Source organism: Lygodium microphyllum, chromosome 7 (genome assembly GCF_053477565.2).
Source record: "Lygodium microphyllum isolate KBCC chromosome 7, Lygodium_microphyllum_v1.1.10, whole genome shotgun sequence".
In the NCBI taxonomy this organism is placed as follows: domain Eukaryota; kingdom Viridiplantae; phylum Streptophyta; class Polypodiopsida; order Schizaeales; family Lygodiaceae; genus Lygodium; species Lygodium microphyllum.
The window spans coordinates 99,508,159-99,536,022 of NC_141141.1; the positions used below are offsets into that span (position 1 = coordinate 99,508,159).

General features: G+C 39.1%; 1 protein-coding gene across 1 annotated transcript; it reads right to left on the reverse strand.

The window, feature by feature from the left end:
- Positions 1–27,864, reverse strand: LOC148033756 (28 kDa heat/acid-stable phosphoprotein-like protein). Its single transcript, XM_087681745.1, has 8 exons — positions 27,439–27,864; positions 25,351–25,391; positions 12,382–12,450; positions 12,211–12,294; positions 11,665–11,699; positions 1,279–1,364; positions 368–433; positions 1–283 (listed from the first exon to the last, which is right to left on the reverse strand). Exons 1-8 carry the CDS (start codon positions 27,515–27,517, stop codon positions 249–251), a joined length of 495 nt encoding a protein of 164 aa, XP_087537871.1. The 5' UTR covers positions 27,518–27,864; the 3' UTR covers positions 1–248.

A 27,864-nucleotide genomic window follows, 5' to 3' on the forward strand; every position in this document is an offset into this window, starting at 1 on the left:
TTTCACAAATATCATAAAGATCTATTTAAACCACAGAGCCAGCTTCATTCACCAGCTAAGCGTTCTGGATCAAAAATCCTGATTCTGGTATTGGAATAGAACCGATAAGATTTCAAGTTTTGATTTTAAATTCGCAAATGTAATATCCAAGTTGTGTCTTTTTCTAGGGATTTAACTGTCATTATGACAGTATACAGTTCCATGTGAACAGACGTTTGCTGTCTCCAGCACAAAAAAGGACCTGCCAATTATTTTCGAGCTTCTGCCTTCTTGGCTTCTTTTGCTGCGACATATAAAAACATACATCCATCAATGGACCAAAACTACCAGGTGAAGATACCAATCTCTTTGGAAGCAAGGAACTCACCAGCTTTTTCTTCCTCTCTCTTCTTTGCAGCTTCTAGTCTTTGCTGCCTTATAAGGGCCAGCCTCTCTGCATCATGTAAAGATCATTCACCAGATTATCAAGCAAAAGAATACATATTGTCCCTTGAAACCTCTTCATAGACCTGCCACAAAACTCATCCAGAAATGGTAGATTTCTACAATTTAAAATGCCTTATTCTTAAGCTAATGGGAGACTCTCGATGCCAACTATGTGAACATCTTTTTCTCAGACAAATGTTTTCTTCTTTGGGCTTCACCCAACTCAGCATACAGTGGATGAAGGAATCATTGGCCCATTCAGACCGAGACTTGAACTTGTGATATCTATAAATACAGTGTAAAATCCTACCATCTAAGCAGCCACACCAGTATCATATACATTGATGAGACTTGTTATATGAACCATTTTATGTGTATGTTTCCATAGGTTCGTTTTGAAGGACAAGCTCTAACGGGAACCTCAGAAGTTGGTTGCCTAAGCTGCACAAAACCCTCATGACTTAAGTATGAACACGTATAGCATGTGTGCAACTACTTTTTTCAAGCTTAAGATAAAACAGGAGTAGCACAAGTTAAGCAATTATACATCAGAAGTATGCACAGCACATTGAAGTTCAGAGGTGTCAATGAGTAATAGAACATAGGAAGTATAGAGTAGAGTGTGTGGTGAAGTTATTTTAACAATTAATGGAATCCTACAATGAAGAGTTCCAACATCTGTCCTAAGCACATACGTAGCTGTGGAGTTATAGAGGTGAAAGCATACACATGCTAGAAATTAAGTGTGTAAGGCTGAGGAAAAGAGTTCAAGAAGTTCAAGACCACAAAAGCAAAACAGTGGTTCAACGCCTACAACTGCAAACAGAAAATCATTCTCAACTAGAAATATACCCAGATCTTTTCTTGCTTGCTCAGTCTTTCCTTGTTCTTGCAGCTTCAAATACCGCTCATGGGCCCTTTGCTTCTCAAGCTCTTCCCTGGAATCAATGGGACAGCACAGAAACTTTGTTGATGTGCAAGATCATTCAACCAGATAATTCCCAACCGCAATTACCACATTAAAAACAGTAAGACTTTGAATCCAAGTTTTCTTCCAATAGCAGGAAATTCACAAAAGATAATCCTAGACCGACATTTCCAAACAAAACAGAAACAATGACATTTAACAGAAAAGCAGAGCCAAAGAAGAGACTGACCCATACTACAGACAATCTATTTCAATCCCGTAATTTTTCTCTGCAACATGGTCCAATGATTGACCATATTATAAATAATAAGCTATCAGCAAGAAAAGATCCCTTTGATTGCTAATTTAGTTAATAGCAAAGCTGTTAGCTGATCAGTCTGCAGAATACTTAAAAGCCAAACCATTGTCCTCATACAAAAGGAAGAGGGCAATTGGTCTGGGCACCATTTGGATGGTTGGCCGTTATATGAAAGTGGGCCACACACTACCATTGTACATGATACTTCACAATCAAAAAGATCAAGGCAATGCTTCTATGTACATGGATTGGGAGAGAGAGAGAGAGAGAGAGAGAGAGCACGTCAGAGGCATTTGTGAATGCTTGAAACAACTTTCACTCCTGAACTTAACGAAACTTTTAGGACTAATCTGGATGGTCTTTCAAAACGGTGAAAATTCCAACTAAAAACTTGGCATCTAAAATTTTGGATTCCCAAACTCAATTTGATAAAACCAGACTCTGTTCAGGCTAATGTTATTAGGGACACACAAACTTTACAAGCTTCGATTGCACTAAAATTTTCAATCACTTAAAACAGCTGGTGGTTAAGAACATTGTCTTCAATTTGACTTGCACTGCTTTTATTTCACCTTGTTAACATAAGTCCAAAGGCCACAAAAGTCGCAAGAACCATTTAACTCAGTTCAGTGTGTTACATGCAGTACTTTGTGAGGATGCTTGAATAAAAAAATGCAGTGAGCACATAAGGTGCAAGAAACCCACAAGTCTGGCCCTTTGTGCAATAGAAAAGCATAAAGCTGTGATGTACCAGAAGAAAACCATTGTTTCCATTTCTATGGAGTTCCACAAGTGAGTATTCTTGCATAGGATATACAGTGTGCTTCTGTTATGAGATTTTCTAAAGATGGCCACTTTGACATAAGTTGTGGTTCCTCAGGTCTAAAATTATTTTGTCAATTTTATCTAAGTTTTATACCTCCCCGCTAACCCACCGCGCACATGGCACAGGTTATTAGTGCACTTCACAGAAATGCAAGATAGACACGTGCATGCAAGAAGAGAGAGATCCTCAACTCAGATGCTACAAAAAATCTGCTGCCAGAACTTTCGAAATCCTTACAAACTTTTTTAAATGTGGTTTCCATACACATACAAGGATGGATCCATGGAAAATTTTGGTTAGATCCCCTGCCTGAACCATGCACGGACCTAAAATATTTTGGTACTGTAAAGAACAAGGTGTAGGTAACAAGTTACAAGTTTTTCTACTTGAGCATCCCAGACATACATCTTCAACAGGAAATATGTCTACAAATATGGAGGACTTTCTAGTCACCAGACACATCAATCATCAAATAACAATTCCTTTAAGAGAGAAGTCCTCACCTTGGAGGAACTTAGAGCTTTCAATGTTTGACCCTGAAAAGTTTACAAGTACGTCTCGAGTTTGGAGCCTCAAACAATCAACCAATAAGCTGAAGGCTAATAGGTGGTGGAGACCTCCTGGACTAAGGGGTACTCAGGCACAACCCCACTGTCTTAAGGGCTAGGTGGTGAAGGTGTTAATTCTCAGACTAAAACTGAAACAGGAAATGCTGGTAATCTTGAATCTGTGAATTCCTCTAAAGACAGGCCTTAATGATGTTAAATTGGCTCAACTCTACAAGAACTTCCAAATCCACCTAGAACTATGAGATAAAAAGAGTTTGGATGACACCAGCCTTGCTTCTCGGGTTGGGTGGTAAAACTTAATCAAGCACTTAATTAAAACAATTGATAATCGAGCATCAACTGAAATGCACACATTACCTTAACAATCTTGGACAATAGACACCTTGTTAACCCCAAAACTAGCACCCCTTTTGGTATTTCTTTAACTTCGATTGCCGATGGATCAATTACAAGCCAAGATTCTCCCTTGTTGTACAAACAATCATCGAGCAATTTGGGCCAATTGCCCCTTGATTTTTACCTAGGACATGCACAAATGGCACCACCAACCAACAAAATACTGCCCCGATTCACAATGGATGGTTTGGCATCTGAAATTCCCAACAATACAACAAATTGCAATTGCTAATTTCAATGTACGATGCCTTATCCTATTGGCATGGGTCCCAAGATGGTTACTAAACCCTAATTTCTGCAAAATATTTAAGGTTCACAGTAAAACTTGTCCTATTGTCCACCATATTTGGCTAAGACATGCTAAAAATGACTGAGAAATGTTGAGATCTTTTGAGAATTGACTAGAGAAGGTGAGATAAAGCCAAGACAAGAGCGAAATCTGATTTTCTTCACTAGAAAACCCTAGAATATGCTGCCTGCTCCAGCCTGCATTTAATGCAGTCACCTACTACTCCAAAATGTTGTCCCTTATCAGCAATGCTGCTGCCAACCTCGGAAGGTGTCTCCTTGATGTCCCCTACCTGTTGAGGCTCCAAACGGCTGTCTTCTGCAGCAAATTGTTGTTCTTTGATCAAAAAACGACCAACTCTCTCTCTCTCTCTCTCTCTCTCTCTCTCTCTCTCTCTCTCTCTCTCTCTCTGTGCCCCCAAGCTGTAAACTAACCGAATGACTCAAACCCAACCACCAAAAAAGTCTTCTCAGTTTACATGGGCATTTTTACCAAGTGATAGCCTTCTAAACACATTTTCCAATATTATCCAACCATTTAATTAATTTTTAAAATTAAATAATCCTCAAAATTAATTTCAATTTTTCTGGCCCTGCCCAAAATTAATTGTGCCCATCCATAATTAAATTGGCCAGGCCATTTGCAACCTAGAGAGGTCCCTAACCTATGTTGACCAATAGACTCGCATTGATTAATTAATTAATACTAGTCCCTAGTGTCATCACTTACATTCGTTGGCCAAACAACTGTCCTAGGGTCAAAACTTACACCAACTAACTCCCAAAGCCCAACTAACATAACTTATCACAACTTTTGCCTTTGATAACCATCGCACCTTGAGATCCTTGGCCTATTACCATGAAATGACTACTATATGCATCACATGTGCTAAACAACCTTGCACATTTAATTAATAACTTAATAAAACATTATCAACAAGATTAAAGCATCTCAAGATTACACATCCTCGTGATAAACCTCCCCCTTGAAATCCCTACAATCGTCCTCAATTGCATTGCATTGTACGAAAGGAAAAGTGTTAGAAATATAGCATGGAAACCATGTGTAAGCAAGGGTGCATAAGGGAAGGTGAGGTGTGAATGGACTAGAGATGAGGAAAAACCCTAAGCCTAGCTTCCAATGGCTATATAAACAACCTAAAGGTCACTCTCAAGTAGATGAGAGAGAGTACTCTAGTTATACTTTGAGCAACTAAATAAGCAAGACCTTTTATTGTACTTGAGTTCTCTTCTCCCTCTTGTGCACACTACTAGATTGCAACACTAATATTTCAACAAAAGCATACTGCATTGGAATTTTCATAAGGAATCACAATCACAACATTAGCCATTGTTATCCAACCATGCCACAAGCCCCAGATCTTGCTGAATTTCCAACCGGCATAAACATCAAATAATACTAAGAATTAGCCCAAAATTGTTGCTAAAAACCCATTGGATGGATCCATAAATCATGTTTCTCAACTTTTCTGACTTCACAACCATAGTAAAGCATATTCTTAGCATAAACCATGGCGAAAACTATCAATGGCATTTACTAACATGTTGTTGTCCATGAAACCAACTATAAACCATTAAAAACCAAGCATAATCTGCAACAACTAAGAATGGTCTACCAAGTTACCCTCTTCCATCCATCTTGCACCAATTGGTGAATAATTCTAAAACTTCACCAAATATCTCCTAGAAACTTTACCTCCAAAATCTACTCAGCTACCAAAATCTCATTCAGCTCCTTAACCTTAGGTTAAATTTCAATAGACATATCATCAAGTACATCACCACAAAAAGGCCTAAACAAACTAACATAAAAGGCATTGTGTATCCACCAATATGAAGGTAATTTCAACCGATGTGTTGCATCGTTGATCTTCTCTAACACTTGGAAGGGCCCATCGTATCTCATATGCTCAACTTCGAATATAACGTCTCTTTTCCTTTCATTTTTTTCAACCTTGCCTTTTCAAAATGCAACGATATATAATCGCCCTTTGCAAACTACAAAGGTCGTAAATGGTGATTAGCTATCTCCTTTTGCTTTTCCTGTGATCTTTGAAGTGCATACTTTATCTTTACATAGGTTGCATCCAAGTTTTCCACATAACAATCAATCTCAAAGATCTTATTCTTAGTTTGCAAGATAGGTGGTACCTTCTTACCACCCTCAACCACCTCACATGAAGCTTTCTCATCGGAACCATGCATTGTATTGTTATATGCAAAGTCAACCAATGGCAAATAGTGCTCTCATTGTTACCACCTCAAATGGAGCTTTGCTAGTGAAACCATGCATTGTACTGTTATATGCAAAGTTAACTAATGGCAAACAATGCTCCCACTATGTCTTATGGTCTGAAATATAGCATCTCAAAAGTTCCAACATTGTGAAATTGGCTTCCTCAGACTGACCATATATCTAACGATAGAAGGATAATGAGAATCTCAATGTGGTACCCATACTTTAAACAATCCCTTCCAAAATAAACTGGTCATCCGAGGGTCTCGATCACTGATGATCGACTTTGGCACACCATGATACTTAAAGATATGTTACAAAAGCAATCGTGCCATATGATCAGCCTTTATTTTTTTCCTCGCTGAAATGAAACATGCTTATAAATGATAATCTATATCCCATCATTTCTTGTAGGTGTTGTAAGAAGCTCAAAAATAAAATCCATTGCAATGCTTTGCCAAGGCCTATCTGGAATAGGCAAGGGCTGCAATAAGCTCAGCATCTTTTTCCTAACATGCTTTACCTTCTGACCTACGATGCATCTTCTGACAAACTACTCTATATCATACCTCAAAGCTAGCCAATAAAAGAAGCGCTCCACTACCTTGACTATGGCATCATTACCTTTGTGTCCTACATATAAAAAAGCATCACTTTCAATGATAACTCAATGTCTCAACTGCTTTGTGACACACAGTCGTCTATGCATCATCAAAAATCCATCTCTAAGTACAAAGTGCTAATACCTCTGGCCATTGCAAAGCTGATCATAAACATTAGCAAAGTTTGAATCAGTAGCATATTGCTCTTTCATGGTATTCAACTCGATGTGATAAACCATGTTGACCGCTGAAATTTGTGGCTTGCATACAGTGCATCAACCACCACATTCTTTTTACCATCAAGTATGTATAATCTGAAAATGAAACATAGAGATAAAATTTGCATGTCTTCATAGTTGTCATGTATAATACGGTACGATACAATAAAATACGATACTAAATGATACCTTATGATTTTATAAGACATGATACGATATTAGTACAGAAAAAATTTAAGATGATTTTTTAAATAATAAATATCATAAATCATTAAATGATAAATCATAGAATACATGTTTAAAGTGAAAATAGCCATTTCATTACAGAATTAGATGAATACAGGAGGGTGACCATCATGGTCACATGGGCTACGCAAAACATACAATACAAATACAATCTAGTATATCTGATGCAAAAAAGAGAGAGATCTATGAATCTGTGATGAGGTATCACTATCATCATCAAAGGTGACATGTTAATAATCTTATTAGAAGCTAAGAGGCAAGGACAAGTAAATAAACCAATAGAAGGGGCTTGTGGTCAAAAAAGCCAACTTGGCAAGGGGAAAAGCCTCGACTCGTGTTCATAGTTGACGACCTTGTGATATGCATTTTGATCCATCATATACCATGCAAGAATATAATCTGTTTAATTGTGTTTAACTGTTTCACCCATTACACGAGAATTGTAGCGATTGTGTTTAGACCTGGTTAAATCATTGTGATCTTTCTTGTCAAGGTTGATAAAGAGAGGCCTTTGATCCAAAATCTTGTTAGCATCTCTTTGTCAGCGAATCTTAAGTTGTACACATTGTGAGATGCAAATGTGAGCTTAAGTCAAATGTGTGCCATGGTGAGAGAGAATCTTAGCCTTAGCATTGGGACATGGTGAGAGAGAATCTTGGCCTGCCATGGTGAGAGAGAATCTTAGCCTTAGCATTGGGACATGGTGAGAGAGAATCTTGGCCTTAGTAATGGGAGACATTGGCAAAAGTTGTTGTGGAGAGGTACCATTGGGATAAGTAAAACAGATCTTGATCAAGGACATTAAAGTTTTTCCCTTAGAAACAACTTTTGGTGTAATGGGGATTAAAGACTTAAGATTCAATATGTCCTAGATTGAGATCTATGGAAAGTTTCAATACTTTCATGTTCAAAGAGGTGAAATTTTTAAAATTGAGGTTGGGTGATATTAAATATTTTTTAAAAATGAGGACAAAGCCAAAGGACTAAGCAATTCACTTTTGCATGTGGAGGCTGCAATAAAAATGAAAATTCCACAAACATTAAGTCTAGATCAGCTTTGGGTTATATATAATTATATCTTTCATATTGGGCTATTTTGTTTGCAAAATGAAGTGGTGGGCTAAAAGAGAGCAATTGAGCCATTAGGGACATCACTTTCTAGGGCTGAAACAATGGGGGAATTGTTGTGCAAGCATTCTCATTGCAAGAAAACCAAAGGATTTTTTCTAATTTGATCTTCATCTCTTCTCTCTCAACAAATTTGATATTTCTTGACCCTAGTGCATTTGTACAACTCGAATTTCTATAAATACAACAAGGGGATTTGCTAAAAATCTGTAAAATTACAGCAAATGTAAGAAGAATCGCTCATCTACAACTAAGGTGACTTGCATGTAAGTATAGAAGACCCAATAGTGCCTACATTTGCTTCAAATCAAGGGGCATATTTTGAAATTTTGCTGTCGGTCACCATTTGAGGACTGAATTGCAGAAATTTCTCTCTCGTCAATTGACATTCTCTCCTCTCTGACAATCTCTTAGACGTTCTCACTTATGCTTAGCTATTTCAAAGTGCACAACAATAATTATGCTGTCAATGCTCTAATTTATGACAAAAATAATGGTTTCTCAACCACCTCAAAGTGCGTGCCCATTTAAACAAAAGCCCAAAGATCACAGTAGGTGCTGCTGAAAATGAAGTATTTACAGCAAAGCTCGTGAAGTTTGGACATCCACATTGAAATTGACATGTGTGCAAGTGTACTAGATTTAATTTGTGTCCTAATTGTGTTTGAATCAAGGTACAAATTGGATCTTGATGCAGCTGGTCATCAATGAAAGTAAAATGTATTGGAATTTACAGAGAGAGCAATCTATATCCCAATGTGCTATGAATTCAAGTAATATAAGTTCAAGAAATCCCACAAGGGGCACCATTTTTAATTTTTGTGGTAAATTTTTCTGTCAGTTTCTTGAATTTATTTGCTTGCCGCAATCAATGTTAAATCAGGCCATCCAACGCCCTATCCAAGAAGCAAGGCTGGTTTCACTAAGCCCTAAGCAACTCCACAAGGGATAGTGTGGGCTGATTATAGGGAACATCAATCCTAGAGATGGGAGCTTCACACAACATGTTTTTGGCTCCCACGCTTGAGGGTAAGCCCGTTTAGCTCTACAACTAGGAGGTGAGCTCAATGCCACCCTCTATGTTTCTTATCATGCTCATACGGCTTGTATCAGGTCATGTATGCAAGTTGGAGATCTATTGAGCATATCATTGATATCAAAGCCACAACCTACTCTCTACCACATGGCATGAGGACATCCACAAAACTACAAGAAGTTCACGAGATTGCAATGATCCACGCTCTATGGATCTCTATGACTCCCTAAAACGCTAGTAGGGGACACTACCAACTTTTGAAGCATGGCATGCATGCATTTTTTGTCACGTTGTATGCCATCTCTTGTGTTCCACCCATGGTACAAAAAAAGCAACCCCAAGAATTGTCCCTCAAAAGGTTATGACCAAGCCTTTGGATACATAGTGGAGTGAAGATGTACATAGAGCAACATGATGTTCTATTTACAATTATTATTGTTTATTGTTGGCTTTGCTAGGAGTTGTTTTTTGCAGCCAAGTTGGTTGGCGTCAACATGCTATTGGTGCAAAGTTCGCCAAACTGGTTAACATAGTTTGGGCACACCCAATACAAGTTCTAGGTGCGCTGGCAAACCTAAAGGGCCATGCAAGCAAGCGGACATCTCCTGGATTGGGCCTTGGGTTGTTACCTAGATTGCAAGGGCCAACATATTAGAGTTATTACAACTTAGAGTCAATTTGGCCCTGTCCTTGCAGTACATACACTAGGTTCCCATATTGTATAACTTAAAATAGAGGGACAAAATCTGATTTTCATAAGTAAAGCTGCATTGGAGTAATCACTTATTTTAAAGTCATCTTATTTTAAATACCATGATGCTCAATAAGAAGCCCATTTCTTGCATGCTTTGAGATTTTGCAAAACAATGCTTCAATTGAAAGATTGAAATATGACACAAACATATTGGATATGCAAATGTGCAAAGGCTGAAATTAATTTAATCCAAAGTATTGGTCATAAGGTTTCCTCCTTTTAGAGTTGTAGAATTTCATAAAGTGTGTGACACATATCATTTTTGTAAATAGGAAATACAACTTTTTTTTGCGTGATAGAGATGTGAGCAAAAATATACTTGATGTTGTGCATCCAAGATGTGTGACAAATTTACGAAACTTGGAATATGATATCCTATTTCAAACTTAACCACTTTTTTTCCCCAAGGGGAGAGGAGGGAAAGGGGATTACTAAAAAAAGCATCAAAACTTAACAACTTTATTAAAAAAGGTATAACCTACCTATAGACACATTGTATGGCGGTCGCCTACTATTAGTGCTTTAATTGTGCCTTGACTCAAATGACTAAAAATCAAAGTTTGAATTTTATTTGGCAAATCAATGTTATGCATTGATCATTGAATGCCTTACTAGTAGTGACTGTTTCATAGAATCTAAAGCTGTTGAAATAATGAAATTCTAATTTTTATTCAGCTTATTATCTTAGTTAGTAGTTACTCTAGATAAATTTTTACTAGTTTTTAAAATTGAAATTAGATAAGCGTATGATTCAGGCCGTGGTCTAGACAAATTTTTATTAGTTTTTAAAATTGAAATTAGACAAACGTATGATTCAGCCCCACGGCCTGAATCATACTCCAATCATACTTCATATGTGTCTCTATGATGTATGATTACCATATGGGAAAACTATGAATATAAGATGGCTAAACAGGTGTAGCTCAGTTGGTAAATTAAAGCCACATGAGCAGCACGTCTACAGTTCAATTTCTACATCCATATTGACATCTGGAGGAACGAATAAAAAGAAGGATTTGAACCTCTGCTTGCAAAGGACAATCCAGAGGCTTACCATTGGGATAATATAAAGCTCACCAAACCTCTGCTTGCAAAGAGGATGATCGAGATTAAAAAGTAAATTTTGGAAAAAGGAAAGAATAGTTTTGGTGCAACAAAGTTTCTTTTCCCACAAATTCGTCATCCTAATCCTTTTGTACACAACCTACGTTAGTGCATATAGAGACATGCTCATCATTTCTTGAACACGTCTCGGAAGCTCCTGTCCTTCTTTGCAATTGAAAAGATGTTATGTTGACAATATGTTGGCTAAGTCTATACACTTTTGTAAATGTTCAAGCATGCTCTTCATCTTAAACTTTTTATATGCCCTTTATCTCAAATTTTTTGCAAGCAATTGGTCTCTTTCTTACCCTAATGCAAATGATCCATGAGTAATCTAAAGTAAGAGCAAATCAAAAGTATTGTTATTATTAAATATTATTAAATTTTAACTAAGACTAGATCTGGCTCATAAAACATAAGTATAATTGTATGACACAACCAGCTATACATGATTAAAGATTAACTAAGACACCCATCTTTATTTTCAAGAGAACATTCTTATAAAATGCAAGCATAATTGTATAATACAACCAGCTGACATGCTTCAAACAAACAAGAATTGGGAGAAAGGTAATGGCAGAGCTTCACCTCTCTCGCCTAGATAATTCAGCTGGTCTTTCCAACTGTTCACAATATTCAAGCCAATAAAACAACAGTTAGCCAGCACATAGTAACACAAGCCATCCAAAGCTACAGTACAATCCAAAGTTACAGTAAAACTATGTTTCCAATCCAAACCTTTTCAATTGGGGAACCAACCTTAAAAGGCAACAGGTTGAACTACATATACTCTAAAAATGTTCATACTGCTTTCAAGCTATTTAAATAGTGATAATCCTAGCGTTTATATGTGGCACCACTAGACATACAATAAAGAGAGGACTTCTCTACAATACTGTTGAAAAAGCTCAGTGTGGTCTTGATTAAAAAGAACAATATAACAATTACATGAATGACCATCCAATAGGTCAATATGCAAGAAACAAATCAAAGTCAATACTGGACAGCAATGTTAATTCGCAAGCTGCAGTCTGCACAGCTATATATAGTAGCCGAACATAACATTGCTAGGTATCTTTCCAGATTCAACATTCACAAACTCTGCCTAAAAATAAATGGAAGAGCAAAACTCACATCTACATCTTTCGCCTTGATGTTCTTAGGCTTGGTGAGATTTGGATTCTCAATTTCAATCAGACCCTGAGTCCCTTTCTTTTTCTGCAAAGAAACCACACATGATAAGGAAATATGCCTGGCATGCAAACAAGCTGGGATTAGACCAAAAAAGATGCCTTTGTACATTACCGAATTTTCACTTTCATCTTCTGACTCTTCTTCTGATTCTTCTTCTGACACTTCTTCTTCTTCTTCATCCTGCATGCACCCAAATTATAATATTAAAACTTATTGAGTATCGGCCTACACCATGCAACAAGAAAAAATAAATCTCTCTTGCAACACAAAGAAGACATCTCCCTTGACCTCAATTCAAGCTTGTCTAACTGCAGAAAAAAGACAGTAACCATGTGCAATAAAACCTCCCTCAAGGTCACATTCATTCAAAAGTTATTTTGCCGAACTCTGAGAATTAGTTCAACTCCAGATCCATGCAAGAGATAACGCTGAGTGGTTTGGCTCATGTCTTGTATCTTGCATGTGGGACACTTTGGCAAGATGGCTAAAGGAGGAGAATGCATGGTGCTCGTTTAGCTTCTACAAAGCTAGGAGCGACGAACATTTAGATTATGCTGTTACTTCTCTATGATTAGGGCTAAAATATGATTTGGATTTGCTCCATGCTTCTTTCAAGGCACATTTGGCATTCGCGCATAGTGCTGGAGTATACATGGAGGATCTGTTCGCAAGGTCATATGACCTTCTAGTGCCTATTATAATCTGGAACATCGTGGACATTTAGACAATCTTCTTTAGGGGCTAATGCAACACATTGCCCTATGTTCCATTGTATTGAGCACCCATAGAGAGTGTTAACAATGTGTGCATATCATGTGTCTACAAGAGAGAAGGGTGTTAGCATTGCTAAGGGTTTTGTACTACTGCTATGATGACTATGATATAGAACAAGGTGGACATTCGAAAAATCTTTTTTAGTGGCTGATTCTATGCATTACATTGTATGTTTTATTGTATTGGTGTGTGTATGGTCACTTTATGGGCACATCTTAGTGGCACTTTAACAGACTGGACCTTGGTCACCTAGGATGGCATCCCATTCTCTCATACTATATATGTGTATCTTCTCCACATATGTTCATTTAGTAATTCACTTGATCACCTTTTTTTAGTGCATGCGAGGGACAATAATTTTGTTGGGTGGCGTAGTGGTGGGGTGTAGTGTGGGTGGTGGGTGTGTGAGGGGGTTTGGTTTTTTAGAAGGTTCAAACCTAGAGTCGTGCACCATTCTTATGCCTTGTATCTCTAGTCTATGAAATGGATTTTGTTGTCCATTATTGAGGTTTCATCTTCATTGTCTTCTGCCTTTGTTCGTGTGCTTTTGTATTCTTGTTTCACATGCTTTTGCTTTTGCTTCTATGCACATTTTCATAGTGTCTCAATGTTCAGAAACACTCACTTTCATTAGCGTGCAACAAGCACAATCAGCCATTCAAGATGTATCAAATTGTTCTCTAGTCTTTATTGCTCGTAGTTATTAATAACTCTTTTTGTATTTCTTTAGCTTGCACAAAGATTTTTCAAATTCGGATACAATAATCAATTTGCTCAAATTTCAACGTTTCTTGCAACAAAACTGATCTACCAATACTCACTGACCTTGTGTTTGTGTCTGTGTGTGTTGTTGTTGTTGTACATTTTGATTAGCTCTTTAAAACAGGCCCAAGACATGTAAACTACCTGAAGTGTCATTAAATAGGGAGCCGTCATAGAGAGTTTCTATGTCCCATAAGGGAAACCTTGATTTTTGAGAATCCTTTTGCATCTATAAATAGATAGGCTGCCCACCGGTCAATCCATCATTGTCTTGCAAGTTTCAGCCATCAGTCCTCTTCCACTAGCTGCCCAACCCCCAGCAACTGCTACTACGTGTTCAACAGCTATCACCCAGCCTCCCACTACTGCTGGTGATCAGTTGAAATCATCTTCACGCAATTACATTGTTGCATTTACCCATTCCAACCCTGGAGACTACTGCCTTTTGGGTTCCAGCCTGCATTTCCAGCATCTGCTTGATTTGCACTTGCATCTATAGTAGGTCATTTTTGTGTTTTCAGCAGTTTTCTTAATCAGAATCTACTCTGACTGGTGGTTACTGCACTCCAGATCCGTCTCCGATGGACAACACTCCTTGGGATCCCATGGTGTCTTTCAAGCTTCTCCATCACTAGAGGCCCTAATGAGGTATTATGGACTCAACAAGAAGATGACACTTTACCTTCACTTTCTTCTCCTAGCTTCATGACAGATGAGGAGTTTGAAGAATTCATGCACTTCAAGTATGTGGTCCAAATAACCTTTCTCCTACCAACTCCTTCCCCTACATCTGGACCCATTGGTGGGGCTGGCCACCTCCTTGATCAAGGGGAACATACGGCATTTGGGACGACTGGCGAACCATCTCCTTCATCTCAGCCAAGCCAAATATCAAATCTATATAACCCGTTTGAGTCATATGAAACAAAACTCGCTCCTCTTTCTCCTTTTGGTGTGCAAGATACGAATGATTTTTGATGTCAATTTTAATCAAGGAGGCACTAGACATAAACATACATCTAGATGTATACCTAGAGCTATATTTTCTATTTCTTTTGAGCATGGAGTTGACACTTCCCTATGACACTTCCCTTCTATCCCACTCACAACTCCAAAATCCCTTTCTTTTGTATTCAGTAATTTAGGATTGCACTCCACTTCTACATCCAAGACACTAGGAGTTGGGTCTTCCATCTTTGCTCCTAGTTCCTTCTCTCTCTCCCTACCATGTCACCTCTCCCCAAGTGAATGCCACTTTACACCCTAGTACATCATTAGGGGAAACGCCACCCTTTCACACTATTGTCTTACACACACCCACAAGTGACCACATCTGTTTACCCTACTGCAGAGGTGAGGGGTACCTCCCTCACTTCCCCCAAATACTCACCTCCTCATATATGGGCCTCTCAAACGCAAGGATTTCCAATCATTTTTTGAGCTTCGAAAAGAGGTGCAATTTGCACATGATTGACACTGGAGAAGAGGCTAGAGCTTTAGGCATGTGTTTCAAACCAAGACGTCTTGGCTCAATTAATGCAATATGCAATCACTAATCTTGCCAAACCTATTCCACAACCAACACTGAATGCATCAATATCAAGATCAGCCACAACTACGCCCTCATCCTCCCATTCCCAAAGCATATTTGAGATGAACACCTTATCATCTACTTCTATTGCACCTCCATGCAACAATAGGGTACCCTTGAGGCATCAAGGGATCTCTAGGAGAAGAACGATACAATCATCACTTACTTCTTTTACTATTCCCATTGCCTTTCAAGCAACAGGGTAAAATTAAGAATGATAAATATTCATCTATTTACAAAGCAAATTTCAATGATGATTTGATCTTCATATTAAATGTTTACGTGTAAACTATATTATTTATTGCATGCATGTGTGGCATGTACGATTAGGACAAATTGTTTCAAGGCAATGGTAAAGAAAATTGGGAATATGGCCCCACATCTACACTACAATCATCTCAAATGTTGCATCACACAACTCAAAGAGGCTATGGGCATGTGATAGAATGACCTTAGTTGTAGATGGATGGACCAACATTCGTAGGAGATCCATAAATGGGCTAGTAGTATACTCACGCTGACATGTTTTTTAATTTCATCATATGATCCTTCAACAATGTCGATACACTTAACTATGGATGGATGGAAATGAAACGATTGGGCCATAGAATGTGGGAACATTTGTGGCAAATGTTGAGCCAAAAGACAAGAGCAATCAGTCCTATAGTCAAGAGGCATTACCCCCACATTACAATTTCATTTTACATTACTCATAGCTTGAATGATCTTCTCAAGGAGGTTTGCAAGCTCTTATGGGTAAAGTTAATTGTTACTAGAGCTAATGAAATGGTGATTAATTGTCCTTGACCATCAATTTCTTCACCATGAATTCTCCAAGAAAAGAGCTCTCCTTTGCCTCATCCTATTAAGATCTCAAATGGGCACAACTAAGGATGCGCACTTTAGGAATGAGATGAAGAGAATTGATGCCCAAATAGGATAATTGAGAGACTACATGATTTAATGCCAAGTGAGGATTAGTATAATGAGATATGTACCCTATGTACGATGTACGACACAATGGGATGCTTATGAACCTCCTTCGTGTGTAGCTACAATCATATTGAACCAATAGCGTCAAATTTATGGGCAGCACAATGATAAGGAGGCAATGATTACTAGAGACGCATCTTAGAGTGCATCATACCTAATGCAAGCATGAAATATGTAGTAAGGGATCAACTTGCAACTCACATCTTTCCATGGCTCAGTTAGTTTGAGTGGACAAGTTCACCAGCGCAATTCCATGTGTGGGAGAGTTTTGCATGAAATAGCCCTTAGCTTCAATGGTTAACAATTCACATGTTGGGCCATGATGGTAGCTCTTCTTGTTTGACGCAAGTGTGGAGCTCTCCTAGCCACATTGCCTCCATGAAGAGCAACATCCATGGTTTGCAAAAGGCCAATGACATTGTCTTTGTTTATTGTCTAAATTCGTGTATGTTTTGCAAGAATCGTGGAATTCTTGAAGGACCCCAATAGCACTTGAGACTCCAGTATTCATATAAGTAATGTGTAGCTTCAGCTTACCATCTATGATCATTGTCCCAACTACACAGTTGCATGTACTATTGGCCTTACCACTTGGGTCTTTGCTCTTTCATAATAATGTCAAAAGTGGGTGCATCAATGGAAGCGTAGAAGACTTGTAATAGACTACACAACACGAGAAAAGAGAAAACAAAGGAAAACAAAGGAGCACTACAAAGGAAGAACTCAGAAATGGAATCCACATACCAAACATGAGACAGTCACCTATAACAATGAGTCACTAGTTGCATGGGTACTGGGAGCAACTCCCTCTCTCCAACAAGACCTGGATTGGAGTACAAGTGATGAATGAATGATTGTGGAGGAGGGAGCCTCAACATATAGCACAAAAATATGCCATAAATATGGTCAGAAGGATCGGCCAGTATTAAATGTTGGCCAACCATCAATAAATGCTAAAATCATAGTAATAATGGCATATTAAAATCACCTAGAATCACTACAATACCCAACCCACAACTACACATGCCCAAACTCATTCATGAGTTGACTTTACTACTAGCACCCTCTCTTAGATCATGGATGATATGATACAATATAATGATACAATGATAATGACTCATCATAGATCATACAACAAAGACCACAAAAATAAAACCATAGACACCCAAGCAGTGGGTGATCAAGCCACCACCAAGGTGCCTCGGAGTGAACCTGATGTCAATGTCAATCATACCAAAACCAAAAAACAAAGAAGAATCATAGCAACTCTCTTTGTCTCTCACACAATGCCTCATAGTAGCATACACAACCATCCTATCTATCAAAAATGCCTTCATGAGCATACATGACGATGAGTTCTCCACCTTCAATCAAAACACTGAAGTGTCCTCTCATGCAAGCTCAAACTAGGAGCCAATCCTCCTCTTTTGCGATTAACAACCCATTATGAACCTCAATACCAATCCTAGCTCCATGAGCATCTCCACGAGCTCAAAACTTGCCAAACTTCAATCGATGCAGAAGGAAAGTCCCTCTCTAGATCCTTTCTTTCACGTGTATACCTATATAAATGAGGCTCACTTATCCCATCTTACCACCCTCTCAAACTCCCTCTCCGACACGAGTCAAAAGAGAGAACTATATCACCTACACTAGAAAGCAACAAAAAAAGGACAGTCAAGCCCTTTCCTCGATTTGAAGAAGATGACTCCTTCCAAACCTTGGCCTTCACCTTGGCTAAAGGATCCAAGTCGACGTCAAAGGATGAGAATCCAAGTCCAAATCGAAGTCCATATCCTGCTTTTTCTTCTTCTCTTTCTTCTCCTCAAAGTCATTAACTCCTTACAATCCTTGCGCACATGCCACTTCTTACCATAGTGATAACACTACGCCTTCAACTTCTTCATGTCACCCCTCTTTGCTAAAGTTGCAAATGCCTCATTGGAGGCATGAATCCACGATTTGATGGAAGGGGCTATGGCACTTACAAACAGGGCCCCCAACTAATCTCATGGCTGTTCTTCTTCCTATCTTCACTCTCCATCGCCGGTCTCCGCTCCTCCATTGGCTGCCTGGTTGTGGAGATCAAAAACCAGCCTTTCTCTCTCCTCCCTCTCTCTCCTGCATAGAGGCAATTCATGTGCAAGAAAACAATAAGAAGAGGGGCTGAAGAATGCTTGTCCGGCTGTGATTGGATTGCTTCAAGATGAAGAGAAGGCTGAGGAAAGAGGTTCAGCACTGAAGAATGGCTGCTGATCCGGTCTGTGGGCTGCCCAAAATAATTATTAAAAAACCCACAACAACACGCAAGACACGTGGTATACTTCAATTTTATGAAGAAATTTGATTGTTTTTGTTGTTTCATGGTCCAAATGTTATTCATATGGGATGAATTTTTGTTTGAACCTTGTTTGCATCATGTTTGAGGGTTGTAACTACAAAAATACAAAACCCATAATGATTTAGAGCCGTTATTAATTCTTTAAAACCCGTAAAATGTCATTTTTAATGGAGACTGGTAGTTTTTTTCAATTTTGAGTTGAGAGAAAGGAGTGGAAATGGAATAAACTCAGAGAAAATGTTAAGTTTTAGTCAAAATAACAGGCCAATACAAATAAATCAGAAAATACCTATTTTCCATGAATAATAAATAGAAAAAATAGTAAAAATTAGAGAAAATTGGGATTTTTGCGCTCAAAAAATGTGAAAAAATAAGATCTATGTGCATGAATGTTTGGCAAGGTTAAACCATGAGGTCAAGCCTCAGTTTGGCCTCGTCCTTTGTGTTATAGTACGTGTTTATTATTTTTTACATACAAAAATGATACAAAACAACCATTTACACCTATGCACCGCAACAACACCTAACGGTGAGGGGGGAATGAAGTTTGTGCGACAATCTAATTACTGAAAAGATACAAATTTTGATTTCCCTCTTTGTGCATAGCATTTAGGGATCGTTCCATAATTAAATATAGGCAACTAGTAGCACGGAAGTTCCAGTGTTAGTCCCTAAAGCAGTGTAGCACACGTAACGCTTAGTTAAAATTCATGAAAGGGAGCAAAAGTGCCAAAGGGGGAAGGCCAATGTGCTGGAGCACTGCCCTGGAGTGGCAGGGTGGGGAGAGCAGCAAGAGGAGTGGTAAGAGGACTGGGGAGGAGCAGGATAGCCAGCGCAAAATGCATTGAAATTTATAGGGCTGTCCTGTAGGCCTCCAGGGCGGCAAAATCCCCCCAGTCCACCACTTGATCTGAAGCTTGGGAGGCCAAGGAATGAGTCCCGAGACTGGTTGATGTCGGGGAGCACCCTCAGGTCAAATTTCTTGGGGTTTCTTTGGGCTGGCAGCCATAGCAACTTGCAAGAGAAGAGAGAGAAAAAGGGTTGAGGCAAAAAGTGACGGGCTTTACCCTCTTCCAACTCCTAGGACTATAAACTTGGCCTGGAACCCTTAAAATTTGCATGAAAAGAAGTGACAACCTGCTATTTTAACCATTGGGTCCACAAAGCATTGCCTACTCTATCAGACTCCAAAGAGAGCTTATAGAGCACAATCCCTACAAGATGTGCCTTTAGAAGGGCAGATTGCATGTGCTAAAGCTGATCCTATACATGTGTAATCCAAAGTAAGAATGATTGGATAGTATCCTTTGGTTCAATCTTCATCTCTTGAAACAATTCATGAAGGATAATTTTCTACATGGTTGAGAGAGCCTCATAGAACATCTGAAGCTTCACCCATATCGTTAAAGTTGTCTTGCAAGAGGTGACCGCCGGTAGAACCTCTTTAGAGATACATTAAACAATAGCAGAATATGCAAGAGCATCACCGGAATCCCATATCAGCGCAACTTCCTCGTGGTTGTCATCGTCTTGCTCATCAAGAAGTTAAGTAATCAAGATCATGAAGTTTGTCACCAGTAGAACATGGAAAATCTATCTAGAGAGGATAGGAAGAGAAGATAAAGAATAGGGAGAGAGATGCAACCAAGCACAACATAAACTGCATGAAGTATAAGTTCACAAACGATGTCAAGGAAAGTTGATCACAAAGCGTCTACCAAATCTGAGATAATCAAGGTGAGAGCAATAAAAAAAACATTATCAGAAAGCTCAAATCATTGTCGCTCAGCCTGCACAAATAGTAAATGCACAAAATGCAGCTGCTGCAAATCAAAACGCAAGCAACTAAGCAGTAAATGCGGGCATCAGCATTGAAATATTGCAAAAAATCAAAAAGCACAGGCAGCTGATTGAAAACACAAGCAGCAAGGGGCAGAAAATCAGGCCATTTGCAACAAGGACTAATCACCTAGGCTGCAGCAAACCGTAGGGGCTAATCAGCAACAGAACAGTGAGAGGGCAGACTATCCACAGCAAAAAACAGCACCCAAAGCCCGAACATGGATGAGCATGAATCTATAGCACAAAAATATGCTATAAATATGATCAATTCAACCAGCATTAAATGCTTCTTGGCCAGCCATAAATGCTGAAATCACCATAATAATGGCACATAAAAATGCCTAAACTTGCTACAATACTCAATCCACAACTGCACGTGCCCAAGCTCACTCATTGACTCACTAAACTGCTAATGAATATGTACTTCAACCTTAAACATTTATTGCTCGAGTCTTTAGACTTTTCTTATGTAGTATCTACTCATTTCATAGCACTCATTGGTCTTAGTATATGATGGACTGTTCTATTGGGTTTAACTTTTTAATAGTATAATATCATATTTAGAGAGTCTTTGAATACTTGTGAAGTGCTTATTTAAAAGCTACAAAATTTCCCCAATTTATATATCTTCTAATATTATGTTTCTTCCCAATTCCCAAAATGGAGCCTCATCATTCCCGTCGCGTTCCCCATTCTTGTTCCCCACTCTTGATAGCTCTAATGCAATGGTCTCCATAAACAAAACTAGGGATACTGTGATGATATCTAAGAAGAGTAGTGAAGTGTCTACAAATCGGCAAGCAATGAAGAGTGAAACCATCCTTCCTTGTTAAAAGGGCACTTCAACAAATAAGCAATTTTCTCATGAGGGACACTATCCACCATGCTCACTTTGGGTCCCAAGTACTCTCCACCTACAATACTTCACCTTCCTACCCATCCAGACTTCTTCGCCAACACCCTTGGAGTTGCTTGTGTAAATACTCTCTATTCCGTGATTTGTAACCGATCATTCCTTTCCCTAATGGGCACCACCAAAAAAATAGACCAAGGAAACATCCATCGAGCTCCCTAGGGCAAATGACCATGGCCTCTATAGTTTTGGTGGGTTCTTGGACAATTGAGGAGCACCCATTAACCAATGCCTTTGTTTGCTTTGGGGGTGGGTCCTCTTTGGGTGAAAGGAGTAAGCCTTGCTTGACAATCCCTCTTGGCTCAAGTTTTACGCCTAAGAGGGGGTGTTAAGCTAAAGAAGGCGCATTAACATCAAACCTTTCATAAACTCCATCAAATAACCCGAGAACTCAAATGCACAAGAGTGCTTCAATTGTCCCATAAGCAATCCCGTAAACTTTGGTTGGTCCCACTTGTATAAATAGGGTATACTAAGGCACTTCTATCCCCACTCATACAACAATGAGCCTTCAATTATTGCCATTCTCATCATCATCTTCTTCTTCATCCTCTACGATTGCTTCAATAGATAAATGACTCTCTCCCGCTATTGCCATCTTCATCCAAATTGCTACGTTCGTTGACTAAGCATGCCAGCTTGCTATCACCAACTTCTAGAGAACTTCCACCTTAGCATTTGTGTCATCTTGATGCCGCTCTGCCTACACGTTATTGTTGGTGCCTATAGCCATCATCAATTCAGGTTGTGCATTGGTTGTTTCTAGTCCCTCCTCATCATCACCTAGTTGTTGGTTAGCTCCAAGAGAGAATAAATCAAGTTATCAAATGCCATGTCATCACTCCTACTACCAACTACAACATTTTGAGTTTTTCACACCTTTTCTTCATCAACCTCTAATCCAACTAGTGGTTGTTACACTTTGGATCCATCTCCAATGGACGATACACTTTCTCAACCCACCCCCCCCGAGTCATTGATTGTTGGACTAGTCTCCCTTTGAGCATTGCGTACACCATTTATCCTTTCAACATCCATTATCTATTCCATTTCATTTGCATTTCTCCCTATTTTGCATTTTGTATTTTTGTTTAAGTTATTGTGTTTTAGTCATGCTCGTATATTCTATGTTTTCTAAATGCAAACCCTTGCCATTTATTTGAGTTATTGTGTTTAAGTTGTATCATACATACTATGTTTTCCTAATGCTAGCCCTAGCCTATCTTCACATGCTTGAGCAATCCAAAACCATGTAAAAAAGACAATGTCCAAAGTTGTCTCCTATGTAGTGCATTCTATTCACAATATTTAAGAAGATATATCAAATGGTTTACAATCTTGCCACAAAGTTACATCTAGTTTTCCATGTAAGCAAGCTAAGGAAAAGCTAGGCGAAGCTAATAACCTCGTCACAAGGAATAAGATAGTGAAGCCTTTTATAAGAAATCCCTTCCATATGAGCCTAAAAGGATTTAAGATGATCGTAGTAGACAAACAAGGAACATCTTTTAACAAGAATGCTTGGTAAAGTGGAACAATTGCTATTCAGAACATATTTCCCACTTTGTAGTTAAACCTTCCCAATTCTGTTTCTGAGGATGAAAACCATCCTTAAGCGGAAGTGTCAGATAAATTCCAGTTTTAATTAAATAATGTGACTTTTTATGAGAAACATATTGAGCTGTGACCATGGGTGTACTATAGAATAGATCTGTCTTCAGTTCAGGGTTGAAGTGTGACTAAGGGCTTAGGTCATTTAAAAACAGGTCAGTGACCTGCTGGTGTGGCAAGCATGTATGCACTTGCTAAGCCTAAAGCAATAAATTAATATGGTTGTGATGTAGTTGGATGGTGACTGGTGCAACTTGGACACTCTGCTCTTCTTCTTGTTCAACCGCTGAAATCCTATTTTACAGATCAAAAGATCAGATCTGATTTATGGAGGAGTTGGCATTCGATCAGCCCATTTTCAGCATGCAGCCCATTTCAACTATAGAGTGCACCAATTCTGAACATTCAGTCTGCAGCCTAGTTTCTGCCTTCATTTGGTTTTCTTCGTTTCTTTTGTACACGCCTCTACTCTCTGTTAGCAGCATAGTATGGGAGTAAAAACTTTATCCTTTTCTTTGCAGCTTACCAAAAGATGGAGAATTATTGTCTGCAAGTGGGAGCAGACCAGTCCAGTCTTGCATTTTTCACCACAGAAGTCTTTACATGCTTTCCTAGCCTCCAATGCGTGTTAGTGGGCCATGGCACCCAAATTCTACATTATAGCAGATTTCAGCCAGCCCCCGACTGTGGCAGTGCGTCATGCTGATCAAGGTGTTTAACCACGACTCCAGCCCATTTTAAGATCAGCCACACACAATCCAAAGCAGAGGACTGCTGCATTTTGGAAGGAATCCACAGATGACTCCAATCTGGATTTTCACATTTTCCCTCTCCTATCACAGTATTTTTTTCTCCCTTCGTCTTTGTGCTTCTACTACCTCTAGCAAGTTTCCTGCAGCACAAAAGGCTTCCCTGTTCCTCCCCAACATCAAACTGAGAACAACTTCAATATATAGAAGGCATCCGTCAAACCCCCGTTAAGTTGCACCAATGTTGAGACATGACCAAAAGGAAAATGTTCAAATTCTACAAAATGCTGTTCAATTTCAACTTAATGGCACGTAGCTGATCAAGCACCTTGGTTGCCCTTGTCTAACTCATTTAGGAGAAGGTATTTGCTTCAACAGGTAAACACAATCTCCTTGGGAATATTTGAAGGCTAGATTTGCTAGATGCCATTACCAGTTAGAGGAGCAGCTTGTTCATTTCAAGCTTAAAGGCATATGAGCAAGAGCAATTTGTTGGATCAGCTTAAGTAGGCAAGGACAACAAGGCAAAACAGGATGATTCCATGTCATAAATTCTACAGCACCTTCCTAACTCCTTCCATGCTTTCAAGATCACCATCAATGTCCACAGTGGGTTAGATGACTGTTGGAAAGACCACTCCTAATTATCAAGCAAAACTTACAAACCATCTATCAGCAATTAATTGTTAGATTCTCCATCTACTAACAAGCTAATTGTCGGGCTTGCTTGACTCAATGAGCCAAGTTGACTACTTGATAGATATCCCCGACTATCAAGCACATCACTAGATTGTTAGGCTGTTTGACCAAACAAGCAGGGCAGGCAGAGCATTCTCATGGAGCTGCTGTTCCACAAAGCAGAAATACAGAGCACACGAGCACGCAACTGCAAGAACATGAACCATGTCCTCTAGCAATCGGCATAGGTCCATTGTTAACTGTTTGCTCACGTGTACATGCAGGTCAGAACTGAAATAAGAACTTTTGTTGTCATAAATTTGAAAGAAAACAATTGGTCATTAACTACACTTCAGCCTTTTTGATCCAGCTCTATAAACAGCCAAAAAGAGGAAGTTTCCAGATATTTAAAAAAACAACTAAACATTTTTAATGAGAATTCTCAGCAGGACGTAACATCTGCAGGAACTCATTTCAAACTTTATGATAGAATCAATCAGCCTTTTCATCCACAATTCTTTTGGATTGTTTCAGTCTCCAATAGCTTCACCACAAAAGCTGTCCACATTCATGTGCATCAAAAGAGAGACCTCCCTTCATTTAATATACTTATATATTGTCAACATTACACAACAACAAAATCTTTCTAATGGCCTACAATTGAGCATTTTCATCGGCTTAAGATTCATAAGGTTTCTTGCTTTGGACAATCAGATTCTAAGTTACATAGATTAAAAACATGAAGCGGTCTGTAGAATAATAGATCTGTGCACTAAATCAGATAAATCCATGACCACTTACAAGTAGTGGACAAGGTAAGCCTTACCCTTTTGCTGAAGCCACGAGCTCTTTGTGACGTACCTGCAGCTGTTAAACCCCTAGAATACAATTAGTTTAAATGCATAGAGTAATGAGAAAACATATCAGAATGCTAAGAAAATACTGAATTGAATTACATGTGACATTTCAATTGAGTAAATTGAAAGCTTAGAACAAACATGTGCTTCACAGCACTGGAAGATGGTAAGTGGGAGTAAAATGTTGAAAAACAATTGCTAAGACTTATAATGAAAAAACACTTTCCTTTCCAAAAAGCTAAGACCTGCCTTTAGGGTCGGGTAAATATGGTATGCATGGAGACATTGTCAAGCAAGTTACACTATCTTAAATTCGCTGGTGTATAAGTACTGCTAAGAGGAAGACACATTTTTTGGATCCTTTGCATTGTGCAAGCTGCATAAAATGCACCGACAGAAGCCTTGATTCAGACCAGTGCTTGTAAACAAGCTAAGCAGAAACGCAACTACCTGGATCTCAAAAGATATGCTGTGATTCAATGTCTTGCTTTAACTCAACGCCCTCCATTTTCTTTCCTTCTCATGACGCGCAAAGTATTTATACATACAAGCAGACACCACTCTTTGAGAAAAATGACCAAGTGCACATGTACTTATAAATCATTGGTGACAAAAACAAGCTTGGAGGGTCAAGGCTTGTATGAGACAACAAAGGTTCCATCAGTACTTCAATGGCGGGCACTTGGGCAGGGACACTTGCCAACTAAAGTGTCCAATGAGCTTAGAGTCAGACTGAATGATAACTCACCATGGGCTACAACTCACCATGGGCTAGCATGCCGCTATCAAAGTGTCAATATCCTGGGAAAGAATGTGTAACAGTAACATTGAAACATTCCTAACAATTCAATTAAACAGCACCTGCACTCCTAGTCAGAAGTGTGATCAATAGGTCCCTACAGAAACTCAGAAGTCCGGCCTCCAGACAATAATAGTGCATGGCATTGGGATGGTCAAATATTAGCCTACGGCTCAGGTTTCATCAAAAAGAGAGGACAAGGTAAGACTTCGCCAAAAAGGGAATATGGTAGAAGCATGTTAATATTATTAAGACGCCTCTTGTTGTACCATTTTCTAAAATGAACTCTACAGACCCGGGCTCACAGCCTCCCTAATTTGCTATACATGTTCTGAATAGTCCACAACTCTACTATCTACATAGAGCAATGATAGGAGTTTGCTCTCCTTTTAACAACTTGATGAGCCACAACTCTACTATCTACATAGAGCAATGATAGAAGTTTGCTCTCCTTTTAACAACTTGATGAGCCTGAAGTTTAATGATTCAGACAGCATAAGTCACCTGATGAGCAATGATAGAAGTTTGCTCTCCTTTAAACAACTTGATGAGCCTGAAGTTTAATGATTCAGACAGCATAAGTCACCTGTTCAATATCCGGCATAGTGAATTTCACTGATAAGGTAAGAATGAGCCATAACCATATCATAAACAAATCCAGATAATCCACTGAAGCTACTACTCGTGTCCACTGGCTACAATTGGTACCTCCCATTTGACAAAGGATCCTAATCTGTTTGTTACATTTCTACATACAAAACATGCATATGTGGACGTAAAGTTCTATGCCAAACTATTCTAGCGCCATTAGTGTGTCCTTGAAATAGCCTGATCAAATGGCATTAAATACCATTGTGATTTTCCTTACGAGAGAGAACTTCAATGCGTCCATACTCCTGTAAAAGTTGTACATGGAAGCACATGTATAGACATGTGCATTTATTTGTCAATGCATAAATACAAAAGGACCTCGTCTTACAAAATTTCTTTCTTGTAATCGTTCTTTTTCCTGACTTGATCGTGTAATCATCACATATTTGTTTGTACGAATCCATGGGTTTCGGATTCTCCGAACTGCACTAGCAGAGTTCTTATTATGATGTATGTATGAATCATCATAGTCGTCTTGTGAATCAGACGACTAAGAGATCCTTTAGAGCCTCTTGGTGGGAACAAGAATAATGATTTTCCTCCTAAGAAAGCTCCCAAAGAACGACAGGTTTTTCTGCAAAGAGTAAAAGGGGGAGAGATGGAGTACCCATTTCTTCAGGAGTCGAGAAGTGGCGCCGACCGGTGGGCTTCCCCTTGAATTTGCCTCGACCAGCACCCTTCCCCATGGCTGAAGCTTCCTGTGTTAATCTGACACCAGAAACCAAATTTCTTCTTCTTTGTCGGTTGCAAGACTAGCACGCCTCTGCCCGACGCGAGCTCTCTTCCCACGCGCAGACGCGCGAGCTTCCAGTTAAGGTGCGACACAGAGACAGACAAACGGACATACACGGACAGACAGACAGACAGAGAGGGAGGGAGGGAGGAAGGGAAGGGGGGAGAGGGAGGGCAAGAGAACAACCCTTTCTCAACTGAAGTACTCTGGAATGCAGATTTTCCTTTCGATTTTTATGTAGGTACTGTTAAGAGTGAGTACCCTATGTGCTAGTGCGCAGGTGGACAGGCACATGACTCA